Raw genomic sequence first — 17,196 nt, forward strand, 5'->3', positions numbered from 1 at the left:
AAAAAACTCGCTTAAATCGGTGACGTGGACGGTAATCTCGAAATTAAATAAAAAGAGACGGTATATATGGAATTGAGTATTTTCTCAGCAATATTTTGGGAAAGAGCTCAAAAAAAGGATTGTTCGTAATAAATAATTCTGGTAAAAAAAAAAAAAAACAGATTAAATGGGGGCAATTTGGGTATTTTCACATTTACAAACCACAATTTTTAATTTTTTTATTTCATCGTAATTAGTAATTAGCTAATTACAGTATTTGTCTTCTTTTTCACACTTTCGCTGCCCACTCTCTCTCTCCTCCATTGAAGTGTACTCTGAGCTTTCTCTCCTCCATTGAAGCTGCTTCTGAGGTAGGTTATCCTTCTTTTTTACTTTTTAAATCATCGAATTTCAATTTCACAATCTAGGGTTTAGTTTCACTCTGTCGTTGATTTAATTGTCAGTATAGTCAATTTAGGGTTCTTCTAAGGTTGATTATTGACCTAGTGGTTATGTTTACGATGTTTTGAAAGATTATAACGAGATAATTTTTTTGCTAGAATTTCGATTCTGTGCAATATGCGTTGATATTCTTAAGCGAGAAGATTTTTATGCGTTTTTTTTTAACTTATTAAGTTGATAAATGAGTCAAATTTGGTTTGCTAATGGATTTCATGCTTTTGTTGTATAATTATAACCCTTAAATGTTAGGATGGAGCTGTGAAAAATTAATTTCTTGTAAGAATTATGAATATAACAATCTGTTACATTCAGTGTTTCCACTGATCTAATACAAGCTAGTAGAAATGTTGATTGGAGTTAAATTAAGATTCGGGTGTTTCGTTCCGTGATGATGTTACTAGGCTACAAACCGTATGACTTAACGAATTGGTTAATTTGTAATGCAAATGTTGCAACTTCTCTTTGAAGGAAATTGATGGAGAACAGCTCAGGCGAAGAATCTGGGATCAGTGATTCGGAGATTGAGGAGTATGTGGAGAAACCGTATAAAGAATTGCAATCTGGGATGTACAAGGTGAAGAAACCAAATGGTTTCCTTAGATGCCCGTTTTGCGCGGGTAAGAAGAAGCAAGAGTATGGATTCAAGGACCTGTTCCAACACGCCTCCGGTGTTGCCAAAGGTGCTTCCCATCGAAGTGCTAAACAAAAGGCTACCCATCTTGCATTGGCGAGATATTTAGAAGTTGACTTGGGTTTTGGATCTGCACAACCTACCCAAGCAGCTGATCCAGAACCACAAGCTAGTGAGCAAAAAGAGGATATCTTTTGCTGGCCGTGGATTGGTGTTGTTGTCAATATCGTGAGTGATGAAAAGACTGGAAAACAAGTGACTGACAGTGGGTTCTGGATGAAAACTTTCTCCAAGTATAAGCCTTTGGGAATTGAAGTTTTTCATGACGAACAAGAACAAGTTGCACAAGCTGTGGTTCACTTTGAGAAGGAGTGGGCTGGCTTCAAAAACGCTGTGGACTTTGAGAAGTCATTTGAAGCTGGTCATCACAGTAAGAAGGAGTGGATTAGTAAAAAGGGGAATCTTGGTTCTGCTATCTATGGATGGTTTGCCCGTGCAGATGATTACCATGCAGAAGGTCTGATGGGAGAGTACCTTCGCAAGAACCGAGAACTCAAGACACTTTCAGAAGTTATGCAAAAGGGAAGACAGGACACTGAAAAAATGGTTGTCACCTTGGCTAATGAGATTGACATGAAGAACCAGAACCTGGATGAAATGCAATCCAGAGTCAATGAGAAAGCTATGTCCTTGAGTCGGATGCTCGAAGAAAAAGACAACCTCCACCAAGCATTTTATGAAGGTAAATTCCTTAAACCACAAAATGTGCTTTATTCCATTATATGCTATGCTGCTTTCATTGATACATACATTAACATTAAATTGTTTATAATTTTGCTGTGTTATTAAATGCTTGGTTCATTTTCTATTTGTCCTTGTGGACTAAAAGCAGGGTATGAAACCATGTTTTTTTCTCATGGGCAATAAGAGAGGTATGACTAGTTTAAACCTCTAATGAGAGTATTTGGTTGAGAGAGAATTAGAAGAGAGGTTTAAGTCCAATCCGATTTTGAAATAGTTGGTTGTTGAAGGTTTGTGGAAAAGAGGTTTGTAAATATAGTTGTGAAATGACTATTGTATCCTAAAGTTAGTAATGTTTATTACCCTTGACCAAGTGTGCTGAAAAATCTCCCTCGCTATATATTATCCGTTACAGTAGACTAGTAGAGTAGCTATGAATTAACAACTGTTTGCCAAACACTTTATTTAAACAGCTAATATATTCTGCTAGTTTAACTAGCTTATACAACCTGCTAAGAACTAATTGTAGAAATGCTTGACTTACATGAGTGCAAGAGCTGATTGGCAAGTATTTGTTATGGAGTCTTGTCTTTGATACAAGATCTTCTTCTGGTTTTCTCCTTGTTCACCTTATTATTTCATGTTTGTAGTGAGGTTTCCAATGGGTCCACATGTTAACATTGATAACTTTTGATGGTTATATTTCTGTTATTTGAGTTCTTATCTTGATACAAGTTTTGAATTAGATTCAGTATCTTCTTTTTTCAAGGACAGTTGAGGGTGGCTGAAAATTTTGAAAATTCCAACTTGCTTACCTTTTGTAGTTTTTGTTTTGTTTAACAGAAACCCGTAAGATGCAGCGCATTGCTCGAGATCATGTTCAAAGAATATTGGCAGAACAAGAAAAGATGAATCATGATTTGGAGTCGAAGAAAAGACAGCTTGATTGGCGCACTAGAGAATTAAGCAAACGTGAGGTCTTAACTGAACGTGAACGGCAGAAACTCGATGAGGAGAAGCAGCAGGTGAGCTGTTTCCTGTGTTCTTGTTAACTTTTTGGGTGGTGTTATTGTTACAAACTGACAAATCAGAGACAAGAATTCTTGATTGTTTACTTCATTTATTTTACTGTGGATATCTTAATGTTTTAAAAAAAATAGCTAGTTGGACTGGTTTTGGATTTTTACATGACATAGATTTTTGGTTCATGCATCTTGATGCCATCCATTTGGAAATGAGGCTTTGGACCGCCTTTGGTTTTGTTTTTGTGGACTGGTTTTGGATTTGATGGAAGCTTTTTGGTTGCTACTTTCGTGTAGATTGTTGCACACTTGATTCTGCTGCATATACATCTTCAAGGATATTTCAGATTATGAATCTCATATGTACTCTAGGCATGACCAAACCTCTGGAAGGTTGGCAGTTAGCCTGTCATAGTGTTGTAACCCTCTTTGATCTGGTATTTTAGTCATCTGGATATGTTATGGACTCAGTGCCTAACTTTCAAGCTCACAAGATATATACTTATTTAGATTAAAGAGAAAGGTTGAATCTTGGCATTGATTTAGGGAAAATAGTTACAAAACAATAAGCTTTAGGCTACTTATCTCCAAGGTAGTAGCTTGAGGCTACAAAGCTCCAATGTGCAAACACAGATAACAAAACAACTGACTGCCTTCTTCATTCGTTCCTATCTATTTATATACACATATTTTGTCTTCTTCCTCAACTGCCGAAAGGGATCCTAATGGTGTCCACTACTGGTGTGGGAGGGCTAGGTGTGTTGTGGCTGCCGCTTTGCTTGTTTCAGCTGTTTCTGCATTTCCTCAGTGGTCACTTGTCTCTGTTCTCTGTCGTACCTAACAATCACTGGTGGCTTGGCTGGTTCCATTGTAGGATATTTTCAAATATTTGTGCTGACCTGCTTCCAACGAATAGAGACACACATCTTGCACATATATGCTTTTCTAATGTTCTGAGGTTCTGTAGGCACGAAAATCTGTCTTAGTAACTCCAACTGGGATTATTGATCCTGTGGCTGCAGTAGGCAAATATAGTCACTCACCTTTGTTTTTAGTCAAACATTAAGCTTCTAAAGATAATATTATCACATCTGTTGTATCTCTGGTGTGTTTGGTGGTTTACTGTGACTTATTTGCAGATGCCAACATTGATGATAGAAAAGCAGAATAGACAATAGGATGGTGTTACTATGTTAGTAGTATTATTCTACTCAACTACAGATCGACTTCACTTTGCTGGGGTCAAGTGCTGCATGGCATGGATTTTAAGTCAATGGAAATTACTGGGGACCTTTCCTCTGATACATTTACTGTAGCTCCAAAAGGATGTTTCATTTATATCTGACTTTGCATGTTGTTCATTGTCTTATGTCCGTGTTATGTTTCAAATTCTGTGTTTTTTAGGTTATTATAGGTTTGTAAACTTTAGATATTTATTGAAGTCTTCTCCTGGCATTTGGTTTCTAATCTGGGTGAATTTATATACTCTTAGAATGATGAAAGAAACAATTCACTGCAAATGGCTTCCGTGGAGCAGAAGAAAGCAGATGAAAATGTATTGAGGCTTGTTGAAGAACAAAAGGTAATTTTTGGCTAGTGTGTGCCATCAAAGCATATACTTTCCATATTTAACCCTTAATGACAAAGTTCGGATGTGCAGAGAGAGAAGGAAGAGGCCTTGAAGAAAATTCTTCAGCTAGAAAAGGAGCTGGATGCTAGGCAAAAGTTACAGTTGGAGATTGAGGAGCTAAAAGGAAAATTAGAAGTTATGAAGCATCTTGGAGATGACGATGATGCCGCAGTCCAGAGGAAGATGAAGGAGATGAAAGAAGAGTTGGATCAGAAGATTGATGATATGAACCATTTAGAAGATATGAATCAGACTCTTGTGATAAAACAAAGGCAGAGCAACGATGAACTGCAGGAAGCTCGAAGTGTGTTAATTAATGTATGTCTTTACATATTTGTTTCTCCAAGATATATCTACAACTGGTATTTTATCATCATCATCTAGCCATATAGACCAGGCGTAGATCATAATCCCTTTATTGCATGGAGGATAGTAGGACACTATATATCAATAGTAGGAAGCTGAAGTGATATTTATAGCTGTTTTTCTCGCTTCCTTTTCATCTATTACCTTATTTTAGTTGGCTGATACTATTTTAGGATTTAATGTTAATTTTCATATTGTATTAATTTGCTTATTTGGCTGCATATTAGAAATTTCAGATGTTAATTCTGATGATTTGTGTATAATATACTATTCATTCTCCAGGCTCTATTAGAAATGTTGCAAAGTAACCGCACTAATATTGGTATCAAAAGAATGGGTGAGATAGATGAGAAGGCCTTTGTTGATGAATGCAAAAAAAGATTCCCAATAGACGAGGCCTTTGTGAAAGCAAGTGAGGGATGCTCGCTGTGGCAAGAGAATTTGAAAGATCCAGCGTGGCATCCTTTCAGAATTATTGAACATAATAATGGAGAAACCAAGGTGAATTATCTCTTCCTTTAGATCTGAATTTGCTAGTCTTTAGTTTGTATCAGTATTTACCACTTTGGACTTGACAATGGATTCATGATGCAGGAAGTAATCAATGAAAAAGATGAGAAATTGATGAAGCTCAAGGAGGAGTGGGGTGATGAAGTATACAAAACAGTTACTGTGGCCTTGAAAGAGCTGAATGAGTATAATCCAAGTGGGAGATACGTGATCAATGAACTCTGGAACTACAAGGAAGGACGTAAGGCTACTGTAAAGGAGGTTGTTAATTATATATTTAGGAATCTGAAGACTCTGAAACGCAAGAGGTGAAATCGTCCATTTGCTTGCTCTCCCAAACGAGTCTTTTGGTAAGTGGGCATTTGACAACCTAACTTGGTTTCCATTTCGCTGTGATTATCTTGATCTTTGTGCCCAACACTGCATTAAATGATTTGAGGACTAATTTGTGGCAAATCAGGGTGCTTATGTGTTATTATGGAAGGAAACCCTTGCAGTTTGTATGTCTGTGGGTGCACAAGGGTTGGGGTCTCCAGAAGTTTTGGGGCAATGCTCTGTAATTTGCATGCTCTGATTTGTCAATTTTTCATACTGTTCCTTTTGACCTCCTTGTCCAACATCCCCATGGGTCTATTTAGCTAGTTAGTGGTTGAATTTTGTGCCTTGGTTTCTAATCATATGATGTACAATCAAAACCAAATTGATCATTTGTTTTATTTAATGGATGGTTGTACATGAGATATTGAAATTCTGTTTTTGAATTGTCTTGCAGGAACTTGTTGATCTCTAGCAAATGCAATGTTCCAGCCTCAAAGTTTCACCTAATGGAAGGTCTAGATCCATGACATTTGTGTATCAGTCAGCTTTCGCTCATTTAACGCTATGCTAGGCTATACAACATTTGTGATTCAATCACTACTTTAATAAGTGAGGTATCATTAGACAATTTGTTCATCTTCTAATAGTACTTCATATGATGATAGTTGTAGCCTTTGTAGTCTCATGTTATGTTCCCTATCTTGCTAAATCTGCTTATGTGATTCACTGATTTGTATAGCTTGTTGGAAACATTGTGTTGAAAATTTAAAATGACAGGAGGAGATTATTGGGGGAAAAAAATCAAAGCAAATAAACTAAAAAGTTAACCTTGTGCAATGACAAGTTTTATTTAATACTAGACCATATGAAATAACAACTTATACCAAGGACACTTTAAGCAAATCATAAATTTATTAGAACGGGGGGCATTTGTTCCAAGCATCTAAGGTATGAGGTATGGTTTTAGAATGAGCGAAACTCATACCTATTGTTTGTTTTTATAAAATTCAATTTTAAAACCCGGATTTTGAAACCCAAGGGGGGAGCCGGGGAATACCTTTAGCTTCAAATCAAAAGAAAAACATATCATTCCCAACTCAAAATCAAACAAATGGAATTAAGTATCAAGTTCGAAACTCATACCACCCCGGTTTCATTCCTCATTCCATACCCATATCATTATTTGAATCAAACGCACCTTATTATCTCCATTAAATGTTATGTGTAACTTTGGAATATTTTCTATCTCACATATAATACTCCAAAGTTGCACATAACATTTAACAAATGTAGTATATATTGTGAAATAGTAGTACAAAGCACTTTAGATTAGGGATAAACAAAGGAACCAACCCATGGTATGGCATAAGCCGAATATGCCCAAAATTCCCAATCTTTGGGTAAATTAGAAAATTCAAGCCTTTTAAACTCTAGACTTTGTAGATCCAAACGAAAAAACCAGTTATGTATACCTATAGCTACTAAAATCTCCTTTCCATCCTCTGAATAAGCACAAGGGATCATCCATTCTTTACCCAAAATATTACGATCAAATAATGCACATTCATTCGCCTGTGAGAAGCAAAACAACTTAATCCACGATTGTTGCACACCATATTCCTTCATAATCCATATCTCTGTTAATCTTACCAAATGCAAGCATCCCCTTAAATTAGCCAACTCAATTCGTACGTCATACGAAATCCTTTGATCACTAGGCAGTGGTACCTCATGAAACCTTTCTCTTCCAAGATCAAAACCAATTAATTTATTTGACAAAGTTATGAAATGCAATGCATTATTAGAAAGAACCATACTAGACAGTGGCCCTATTATATCAAATGGACAAGGTTCGTCCATATTTATTTTCCATGAATTGGACTTCAATGTGTATAAACCAGAATATGTCTTCAAATTTTCTTTCTTTAATGCCAAACACAAAATCTTATAATCTTCACTCGTACTATCGTAACCAAAACCTATTTTCCTTAAAGTCAGGTTTCGAGGTTCAAACTGAGGTACAAGCTTTGAGGCGCCAGTGATCGGGTTGTACAGCGAAAAGATTCTAGCTCGTTTTTTTCTAGTTAGCTCAATATAATCCATTTGCGCGAAGCAGAGTAGGCCGGTGCAAGAACCAACTAGGAAGGGTGAGTCGCTATGGCTAATATTAGGAATTATAGACCTGACCTTAGTATTTTCAGGAGAATGAAAATCAAAGGACGTGAGAGTTTTCAGCCCACGAGAAAAGACTAGTATGAGGGAGCTTTTACTTGTATTTGCCTCATTGTTATTTTTCATGAGGCGAGTGTGAGAGTTGATGAAATTAAGGCTATTGATTTCATCGCGCCAACACTTGCATACACATTTACAACGGAGAAGAGCTTCAACAGGTAGCCGCAATAGGATGTCACATACCAACTCCATCGGAAGCCTGCCATGCTCACGATTATTGTCACTTGGTGTACTTAGAATATTTATCGATCTCGGTGTTAAGGCTATTTTGGTCTTTAACATTAGTTTTTTGAAAAATCGTCGTTCATTGTTGATAATACTTGTTTTAATGTCTTTCATGACAACAACTTCAAATTTGACAAATTTAGGGTAAAGAGGGAATAGTGTATTTGACAAACTTGATTTTTTTCAAAAAAAACTTTTGGTAAAGATTGCTTGATTATTAGGTAGAGTATATATATACAAAACCTACAATAATATTTACTAAATAATATGTTAACATAACTAATTAATAAATATATTATTCTCCTTTCTTTCAAAAAAATAAATAAATATATTATTCTCCTAATTTTATCAGTATGGAAAAAGTATATCAATTAGTGACTGAATGACACAAAATACATTATTTACGCTAGAATAAAACCTAATATACGAAGCTTTATTTAGCTAGCTAAGGAAACTAGATACGATGATAGTATGATATATTACTCCGTATTATATTGCTAATGAAAGAACAATTTTATCTCCTAAAACATATACAAAATATAAATTTATCTTATTTTATAATACTGTATAATTTATCAAGGTGATTTTTTTAATAAAAAAAAGTGATTTGTTTTAAAAGTACAAAGTCATTCCATGCCAATGCCATAGTAAGATAATGACACTATCAACTCAAAAGTTATCCTAAAATTTGTTTTATAAAAAGATAATTTTTTAAAATTTATTATTTATTATTATTTTGTTTTTGGTGAAAAAAATACAAAACCAGACCAAAAAAAAGCACACCAAACAGAAACCAGGAAACAAGACACGGACTACTGACTCCATTGGACAAAGGCCTAGCTAGCAGGAGGAACTATCAATTTTTTAAAATTAAATTTAATTATCTAAATAACTAGTTGTAGTCAATGTTATGGCTTTTGTCTTGTTAATTAACTTCACTTTTTTTATGATTATTTTTAAAAACTATCAATTTCCAGTTTTTGATTATCTTAATGGCTGTAATTTGCAAATTTTCCATATTTTTTGACATACTTTTTCACTAATTGAAATATACGAATTACAAACAAAGGGGTCAACTTTGTTCTTTGATTGATTAAAAAAGTCAAAACAATTCATCTAATATGAAAGAGATATTATTAAGTAGTTGAAAACGAGGGATAAACAAAGGAACCAACCCTGGCATGGCATCACCAGAATGTGCCCAATATTCCCAATCTTTTGGTAAACTTAAAATTTCAAGTTTCTTGAACTCTCGACTTTCTATATCTAAACGAAAAAACATGTTATGAAGTGTTGCTAGAGTTACTAGAATTTCTCTTCCGTCCTTTGAATAAGCATAAGGCATTATCCTTCTTTGTCCCAAAATCGTACGATCAAATAAGGCACATTCATTTGCTTCTGAGAAGCGAAACAATTTAGTCCATGATTGTTGTACACCATATTCCTTCATAATCCATATCTCCGTTAATGTAACCAAATGCAAGCATCCCCTTAAATTAGCCAACTCGAATGGTTGAATAATACAAGAAATCACTTGATCACTAGGTAGTGGTATCTCATGAAATCTTTCGCTTCCAAGATCAAACGCAATTAATTTTTCCGAAGCTATGAAATGCAGTGCATTATTAGAAAGAACCATACATGACGACCATGGTATATTGCCACATAAATATGGACAAGGTTCGTCCATGTTTACCTTCCATGAATTATTTTTCAAACTGTAGACACAAGTATAGGTTGTCATAAAATCTTCTTGGTCTGTTGCCAGACACAAAATCTTATAATCTCCACTCGTACAATCATAACCAAAACCATTCCTTAAATTCGGGTTTAGAGGTTCCAACTTAGGTATGAGCTTGGAGGCTCCAGTGATCGGGTTGTAAAGAGAAAAACGTCTAGTTTGGTTTTCTTTTGACATAGAATACTCCAAATGAGTAAAGCACAGACCAATGGAAGAACCGACGAGGTAGGGATTGTCCAGAGAGATATTAGGAGTTAGGCCTGACCTTAGTATTCTCAGGAGAGTGAAAATCAATCGACATAAGAATATTATACTTGGGAGAAAAGACTATGACAAGAGAGCTTGTACTGCTATTTGCTTCATTGTTATTTTTTATACGGCGGATGTGAGAGTTGATGAAATAAGGGGTGTTAATTTCATCGCGCCAACTTTTGCATACACTCTTACAACGGTGAAGATCTTCAATTGGTAGCCACGAAAGGATGTTGCATACCAACTCCATCGGAAGCCTTCCATGCTCGCGATTATTGTCACTTAGTGTAATTAGAATATTTTGCTTATTCAGTAGAGATTTCGATGTTGGGGTTATTGTGAATGGTTGATTGAGAAAAGTTGACTTCGCCGAGCGTTTGTTTAACTCAAATTTTGTGCACAATGTTCGTTTATGGTTGCTTGAACTTTTTTCAGATTTCTTCATGGTAACTAGTTAACAACACACGTACAAAGAATAGGGGATTGTATTAGGAGTTAGGAGAAAAATATGTTAATTCACTTGACTTGGTTGAATAATCTTGTGCAGCAAATAGAATAATTATACTAAGCTACCCATAGAACAAAAACCTAACTTACCTAGGAAACTAGATATGATATGATAAATTATACTTCGTATTACTAAATTAATGAACCCTAGTACTCTATTAGAGATATGTTAGGAAACAAACACAAAATAAAGTGAAACATGACAGCAAACTACGAAAAGTTGAAAACAATAGTATATCCTTTTGTTTCCGGATATTTGTGTCATTGGCTCATTGCCTTTTATTACTAGGATGTTAATAACTTTTTTTTTTCAAATATAATTAGGATACTTTTTGAATTGTTGAGTGAATTGTTGAGTGAAGTTGTAAGATATGAGAGTGACATTAGAGTTTATGCTACAAATTGATAGCTTTTACCAATAATATTAGTCTACTCCGTATGAAATTTAGGCCCTGTTCTTTTGAGCTTCTGGGCAGAGCAGAGCAGATTTCAGCAGAGCAGAGCAGATTATTATTATTATTATTATTATTATTATTATTATTACTACTATTATTATTATTATTAAATATTAATTATTATTATTATTATTAATTATTAATTTTTTTTTTTTGAAAGAAATATTAATTATTATTATTATTATTATTATTATTATTATTATTATTATTATTATTATTATTATTACTACTACTACTAATATTATCGCATTATTATTATAATCATTAAATTTTTAAAGTTAAATATTATTTATTATTATATTAATTATAATTATTATTAAATATTATTTAATTATTATTATTATTAAAAATTAATAATTAGTAGTATCTTTAAATATTAGTTATTATCTTAATATTAATTGCTATTATAAAAATCAATTATTGTTATTATAATTAATATTATTAGTTATAAGTATATTATTACTATTAGTATAGTTACTATTATTATTACTATTATTATTATTATTAAATATTAATTATTATTGTTATTATTATTATTATTATTATTATTATTATTATTATTATTAATAATTATTATTTTTTATTTTTTATTAAATATCAATAATTAATTATTGTTATTATTATTATTTAGTATTAAGTATTATTATAATTAAATATTAATTAATTATTATTATTATTATAATAAAATATTAATTATTTATTATTATTATTAAATATTAATTATTAATTATTATTAAGTATTAATTTTAAGTAGAGCTGAGCAGAGCAGATTTCAGCAAAGCAGAGCAGAGCAAAGCAAAGCAAAGCAGATTTCAGCACAGAGCAGAGCAAAACAGCTCTAAAGAACGGGGCCTTACTCTACTAAATTATTTTATAGATAAAATAAGATTTTATTTTAAGAACATACCCGAATCTTTTTATTTATTTTTTTGAAAATTAAAAATAAGCTAAAACATACTTTGTATCTTTTTGTAATACACAATTTAGGATAACTTTTGTGTTAGACAACTTGGCACCAACGCCAGGTAAACGGAACGGTTCGCACTCAATTAGAGGTGTCAATTCAGATATTCAGATCGAGTATAGTCTATTTCTAAACTTGAGTAATACTAAATTATTGTATCTACGCAAGTTGAAATCTAAATTGAATATTTTTTTATTCGATTTATATCGGGTCGGATGGGGCGTGGTTTTGACACCCCTACAGTCCTACACCCAACTGACCCAAGTACCCAAACGGCCAATCCCATACAGGCTTTGAAATGGCGCCAAATAAGAACCCAATAGTGGCGCCAAAAATGCTCTTAGCTATGTAATGTCTACTTTGTACTTTATTATTGACGAAAACAAAACCAAAATCTAGAGTGAGAAGCGCCGGAAATGGAAAACCGGGAGGTCAAAAAGCAGCGTCGGACAGCAGACTGGTCAGAATTGCCGAAAGTGGTCGTCCTAATAATCGGCTTTTACCTATTACCCGACGGCTCCAACTACCGGAGATTCCGAGGAGTTTGCAGAAAATGGCGTAAATCTTCTCCTCCTTCAACTCATTTTCTTTGTGCGACTTATCCACGCAATTTACCGACGCAATTAGGTCGTTCTGTAAATCTAATTACAAAGAAGACCTGTCTTCTCTTTCCGATTGATATTAAATACATCGGCATTTTTCCACCCTGGTTAGTTACAGTTGAAGAATTGAACCCTGGTAAGCTCGTAATTCGTCATCCTTTAACTGGTATCAAGTTCGATTTGAACGATGATTATTTCCCCAAAACCCTAAATTTGTTTAATTTTCGATTGGTTGCGATGGATTGTGGGTATAAATTGTGTCACCCAAATGGCGATGAAGATGTCTTTTCTTCGGAAGTGACTGATTTTTGCAGAAATTGTCCAATTAAGACGAAAACCCTATATTTTGGGTTGGATTCAGTGGCTATTTTGTCGCTTGATCAAGGAGGGATATTAGGGTTTTTGAATTTTAATGGGGAATGGAGGTTTTCGGAATTGGGTCCCAAGTTTAGGCTCGACGATATCGAGTATTACAATGAGAATATTTGTGCTGTTAGTCATGGAGGGCAAGCTTGCTTATTAGTAGTGTTGATGGAAGGGTGATTAAAGTGTTATGTACATTGCTTTCGAAGAATGATTTTGGGAATAAACGCAAACTTTTGGCGGTTTATGATGATGAAGTTTACTTGATTGTTAGAAAAATTTACAAGTTTTGGGTTTTTAAGATGAATGAAGAGTTGCAAAAGTGGGAAAGAGTTTATGATTTGGGGGATAAGGTATTGTTTGTGACTTATGATAAGTGTTTCTTTGTCAATGATGACGAGTTTCATGGGGTTAAAGGGAATTGCATCATATTTCCTAAGAATTGTTTTCCAACTGAGTTTGGAGATAATTCTGTTGATGATGAATTGTTTCAATCTCCAGAAAAGTATCTAGAACTAGTTGTGTTTTATATGAATAGCGATAATCCTAAGCTGATGTCACCAAATGAAGAATTGTCTGATCTATTTTGGCCGCCTCCTGAATGGCTCAACCCAGATTCAGATATATGGCCGTTTATACGGTAAAATCTTTTAATTAGTTGTTGCATAATGCATGATTATTTTCTCAAGTGCTTATTAGTTCCATGATGGATAGTTTAGGAGTTGTGACAAGATGATATATTCCAGATGCACTACTATTCTAACATTAGTTTTATGGGTGTGGAAGTGTCAAACTCAAGTGATTTACAACAACTACATACTGATATTAACTGTGTTTGTACTCATGTACTGCTGTATACTGACTACTTCACCTAGCTACTTTCATCTTGTCTGGAACTTGGCTCATCGTGTAAGGGCATATGTATATGGAAAATACTACATATATTGTGATTAGAACAATTTTCTTTTCAGATTGCATATGATGGCGAGTTATGTGAATGTTTTTTTCTATTATTATTAATATCTACAGCATTTATTTTGAATAGAATTCCTAATTCTTCACCGTGCATGTAAACATCTGTTATGATTAGAGCCTTCAACAATGCATAAGATGTATTGTAATTTTTTTGGCTTCTGAAGTGAATATGCTTACTAATTTCTGACAGCCGGTGTGAAGAAGGTGAAGATGAAGATGAAGATGAAGAGGAAGAGGAAGAGGAAGAGGAAGATGTAGATTCTGATAATAATATTGGTTCAGAATCCAGCTCAAAAGAACATTCAAAACACGGGGATGATGGACAAGGTGCTGAGAATCCGCCTTCAACCTCAAACCAAAAGGACACTCATGTAGAAGGTTACTGCCTTATCCAATTAAGTAGTAAACTCAGAGGAGGCTTTTAAATTTTTGTCTTGTTTTTCATTCCTAATCTAAGGAATGAATTGCTTTATGCAATACTGAATGCTTGGATTTTGTCTCAGAGGTCGTGTGTGAGAATAATATTGGATCAGTTCCCGCCACAAACTCTCTGCGTCAGGTATATTTGAAAGTCCCACAGGACCATTGGCTGTCTTACTTTCTCCTATTTGTTGGAAACTGGCATAACACTTTATCTAACAGGATTATGGAAAAGATGCTGCAGAGAAGAATATCCAAGGAACCGGTGTCATCTTGGACTTAGTTCCACATAATCCAAGCCCAAAGCTAGTTAATGTGGATTCACTTCCTCTTAATGCCTCTGCTATTGAGGTATTTTCATCAACTTTACATCTTTTTAGAAGTAATCCTTTCTAGTGAGGGACGTAATTCATGATTTCTAATATTTTGCAGATAACTCATGATTGTGCTTCACTGGAGAAATTCCAAGAGATAGATGTCAGCTCCAATTTAGTCCCAGTTTTGCAGAAAATATGGGATAAGAATGGGAACATAATCAAAGGGCATATAGTTCAGAGTAACAGCCTTCTGACATGGGCCTTGGAGTCGCTTGCAAATATGATAATTATCCTTCAAAAAAATACAGGGGATTCCTTGAACAACTCCCAAGCTGATTACCTGAACTCCACCTTAGCCGATCTTCAATTGATGAAATTCAGATTAGACTGGCTAGTTCCTTTTGTTGAAAGGGCTGTGGCAGTTCACAAAAGCAAGTGCCAGAAAGCTATTATGATCAACCTTGAGACAAGAAAGTCAAAGCTCCTCGCAGAAATGCATGAACTAGAAGAACAAATGGTTCAGCAAGAAAAACTTATGGCTGAGAGCCTGATGAACTGTGCACCATCAGTCTTGGAGAAGGGTTTAGCTGAAGGATTATGTTGATTATCTGAATCATGGTATGTATTTTTTACTTTTTGTTTTTATTTTTCATTTCTTCCTCTCTTTTGAGGGAGTGTATGACTGTACTCGACTCAATTTCGATTTGTTTTGTTGTCAACATGCCTTTGGCCTCATTTTAGTTCTGAATGGCTTTCAGTAACTTTTACATCTTCAAATCTCAGTTGGATTTTTAAAGCTCTGTTAGGTTGCGATCAATATATTACACTATTTGTGCGCTACTTAGCTTGCTTGTATGAGTTGCATCAACATGGTTCTTGTTGTTTCTGTTCTGAATCTTCTGGCTGCCATGTTTTTAATATGTTTTAGATAAATATGTTTAAAAACCACTAAAATATGAAGAAAATAAGGACATTTTATGCAAATTATAATTTGGAATAGAGAGTTATATGACTACTACTAATAATAAAATAAAAAAGCCATAACAAACAACCAATTATTAAGAAAAGTATTATGAAGGATGAACAAAGGAACCAACCCATGGCATGGCATAACCTAAACGTGCCCAATAGGTCCAATCTTTGGGTAAACCAGAAATTTCGAGCTTCTTGAACTCTCGACTTTGTAGATCCAAACGAAGAATCTTGTTATCACGTATATCTAAAGCTACTAAAATTTCCCTTCCATCCTCCGAATAAGCATAAGGCATTATCCTTCTTTGCCCCAAAATTTTACGATCAAATAATCCATTTTCATTTGCATCTGAGAAGCGAAACAACTTTGTCCAAGATTCTTGTACGCCATATTCCTTCATAATCCATATCTCCGTTAATCTTACCAAATGCAAGCATCCCCTTAAACTAGCCAACTCGATTGGTTGATAACGAACAACCAGTGGATCACTAGGCAGTGGTACTTCATAAAACTTTTCGCTACCAAGTTCAAACCCAATTATTTTTTTCAACGAAGTTACGAAATGCAGTGCATTATTATAAAGAACCATAGATGATGGCCCAATTTTATAGTTGCATTGATATGGACAAGGTTCGTCCATGTTTACATTCCATGAATTGCTCTTCAATCTGTATACACAAGTATAGATCTTACTATTTTCGTTGTTGAATGCAAAACACAAAATCTTATAATCTCCACTCGTACAATCATAACCAAAACCATACCTTACATGCTGGTCTAGACGTTCAATTCCAACTTAGGTACGAGCTTGGAGGCGCCAGTTATTGGGTTGTAAAGAGAAAAACGTCTAGTTCGGTTAATATTATCCCAATGTATGAAGCAGAGCAGGCCAATGCAAGAACCAACGAGGTAGGGTGCGACGAGAGGGATATTAGGAATCATAGGCCTGACCTTAGTATGCTCAGGAGAATGAAAGTCAATCAACATTAGAGTTCTCATATATTGAGAAAAGACTACAATGAGGGAGCTTGTACTAGTATTTGCCTCATTGTTATTTTTTATGAGGCGAATGTGAGAGTTAACGAAATAAAGGCCTTTGATTTCATCGCGCCAACACTTGCATACACACATAAAACGGAGAAGATCTTCAATTGGTAGCCTCAAGAGGATATTACATACCAATTCCATTGGAAGCTTGCCATGCTCGCGATTATTGTCACCTAATGTAGTTAGAATATATTCCAATTTCTGTGTTGGGGCAATTTTGGTTGGTTGTTGAAGAAAAACTGCCCTTAATTTCGAAATTTGCTCACGTCGTTCTACGAAAGGATTTCGTCTTTTTTTTACAGTCTTAGATTCTTCCATTATAACAACGTACAAAATTCTTGGTTGAATATCTTGTGATACGGAATACAATATTTATAGCTGGAGCAAAAACCTAAGCACCTAACCTACCTAGGAAACTAGATATGAATAATACGTAGTATATGACAAAATAGGGAGAAGAGAGA

General features: G+C 34.5%; 6 protein-coding genes across 6 annotated transcripts; 3 read left to right on the plus strand and 3 right to left on the minus strand.

Annotated features, from left to right (window-relative positions):
* The first annotated feature begins 224 nt into the window (after positions 1-224).
* LOC145603609 (factor of DNA methylation 1-like) lies at positions 225-6,409 on the plus strand. The gene is made up of 8 exons (XM_081659556.1): positions 225-350; positions 910-1,814; positions 2,657-2,838; positions 4,328-4,417; positions 4,496-4,783; positions 5,114-5,332; positions 5,426-5,691; positions 6,114-6,409. The coding sequence occupies exons 2-7, from the start codon at positions 917-919 to the stop codon at positions 5,651-5,653; spliced, it is 1,905 nt and encodes a 634-aa protein (XP_081515682.1). The 5' UTR covers positions 225-350; positions 910-916; the 3' UTR covers positions 5,654-5,691; positions 6,114-6,409.
* A 579-nt stretch (positions 6,410-6,988) lies between these two features.
* On the minus strand, positions 6,989-8,173 carry LOC145577705 (F-box/kelch-repeat protein At3g23880-like). The gene has a single exon (XM_081635172.1). It carries the CDS (start codon positions 8,171-8,173, stop codon positions 6,989-6,991), a length of 1,185 nt encoding a protein of 394 aa, XP_081491298.1.
* Positions 8,174-9,218: 1,045 nt separating this feature from the next.
* On the minus strand, positions 9,219-10,034 carry LOC145577710 (F-box protein CPR1-like). Its single transcript, XM_081635177.1, has one exon. The coding sequence runs from the start codon at positions 10,032-10,034 to the stop codon at positions 9,219-9,221; it is 816 nt and encodes a 271-aa protein (XP_081491303.1).
* A 2,316-nt stretch (positions 10,035-12,350) lies between these two features.
* Positions 12,351-15,529, plus strand: LOC145590135 (uncharacterized). Its single transcript, XM_081646884.1, has 5 exons — positions 12,351-13,640; positions 14,166-14,353; positions 14,479-14,534; positions 14,618-14,746; positions 14,828-15,529. Exons 1-5 carry the CDS (start codon positions 13,303-13,305, stop codon positions 15,314-15,316), a joined length of 1,200 nt encoding a protein of 399 aa, XP_081503010.1. The 5' UTR covers positions 12,351-13,302; the 3' UTR covers positions 15,317-15,529.
* LOC145577719 (uncharacterized) lies at positions 12,452-13,180 on the plus strand. The gene has a single exon (XM_081635180.1). The coding sequence runs from the start codon at positions 12,452-12,454 to the stop codon at positions 13,178-13,180; it is 729 nt and encodes a 242-aa protein (XP_081491306.1).
* Positions 15,530-15,782: 253 nt separating the features above from the next.
* LOC145577726 (F-box protein CPR1-like) lies at positions 15,783-16,325 on the minus strand. Its single transcript, XM_081635184.1, has one exon. It carries the CDS (start codon positions 16,323-16,325, stop codon positions 15,783-15,785), a length of 543 nt encoding a protein of 180 aa, XP_081491310.1.
* Between the last annotated feature and the right edge of the window lie 871 nt (positions 16,326-17,196).

This window comes from Chenopodium album, chromosome 2, assembly GCF_948465745.1.
Source record: "Chenopodium album chromosome 2, dcCheAlbu1.1, whole genome shotgun sequence".
NCBI classification, from domain to species: Eukaryota; Viridiplantae; Streptophyta; class Magnoliopsida; order Caryophyllales; family Amaranthaceae; genus Chenopodium; species Chenopodium album.

What these genes read in the sequence shown, in the direction of transcription:
- LOC145577705 (XM_081635172.1), bottom strand. Translation starts at nt 8,173, where the DNA reads ATGTTAAAGACCAAAATAGCCTTAACACCGAGATCGATAAATATTCTA.
- LOC145590135 (XM_081646884.1), top strand. Translation starts at nt 13,303, where the DNA reads ATGAATGAAGAGTTGCAAAAGTGGGAAAGAGTTTATGATTTGGGGGAT. An exon ending in AAAGGACACTCATGTAGAAG is followed by an intron (nt 14,354 to 14,478) that starts GTTACTGCCTTA and finishes ATTTTGTCTCAG; the next exon opens with AGGTCGTGTGTGAGAATAAT. An exon ending in CCACAAACTCTCTGCGTCAG is followed by an intron (nt 14,535 to 14,617) that starts GTATATTTGAAA and finishes TTTATCTAACAG; the next exon opens with GATTATGGAAAAGATGCTGC.
- LOC145577710 (XM_081635177.1), bottom strand. Translation starts at nt 10,034, where the DNA reads ATGTCAAAAGAAAACCAAACTAGACGTTTTTCTCTTTACAACCCGATC.
- LOC145577726 (XM_081635184.1), bottom strand. Translation starts at nt 16,325, where the DNA reads ATGGACGAACCTTGTCCATATCAATGCAACTATAAAATTGGGCCATCA.
- LOC145577719 (XM_081635180.1), top strand. Translation starts at nt 12,452, where the DNA reads ATGGAAAACCGGGAGGTCAAAAAGCAGCGTCGGACAGCAGACTGGTCA.
- LOC145603609 (XM_081659556.1), top strand. Translation starts at nt 917, where the DNA reads ATGGAGAACAGCTCAGGCGAAGAATCTGGGATCAGTGATTCGGAGATT. An exon ending in TCGATGAGGAGAAGCAGCAG is followed by an intron (nt 2,839 to 4,327) that starts GTGAGCTGTTTC and finishes ATATACTCTTAG; the next exon opens with AATGATGAAAGAAACAATTC. An exon ending in GGCTTGTTGAAGAACAAAAG is followed by an intron (nt 4,418 to 4,495) that starts GTAATTTTTGGC and finishes TCGGATGTGCAG; the next exon opens with AGAGAGAAGGAAGAGGCCTT.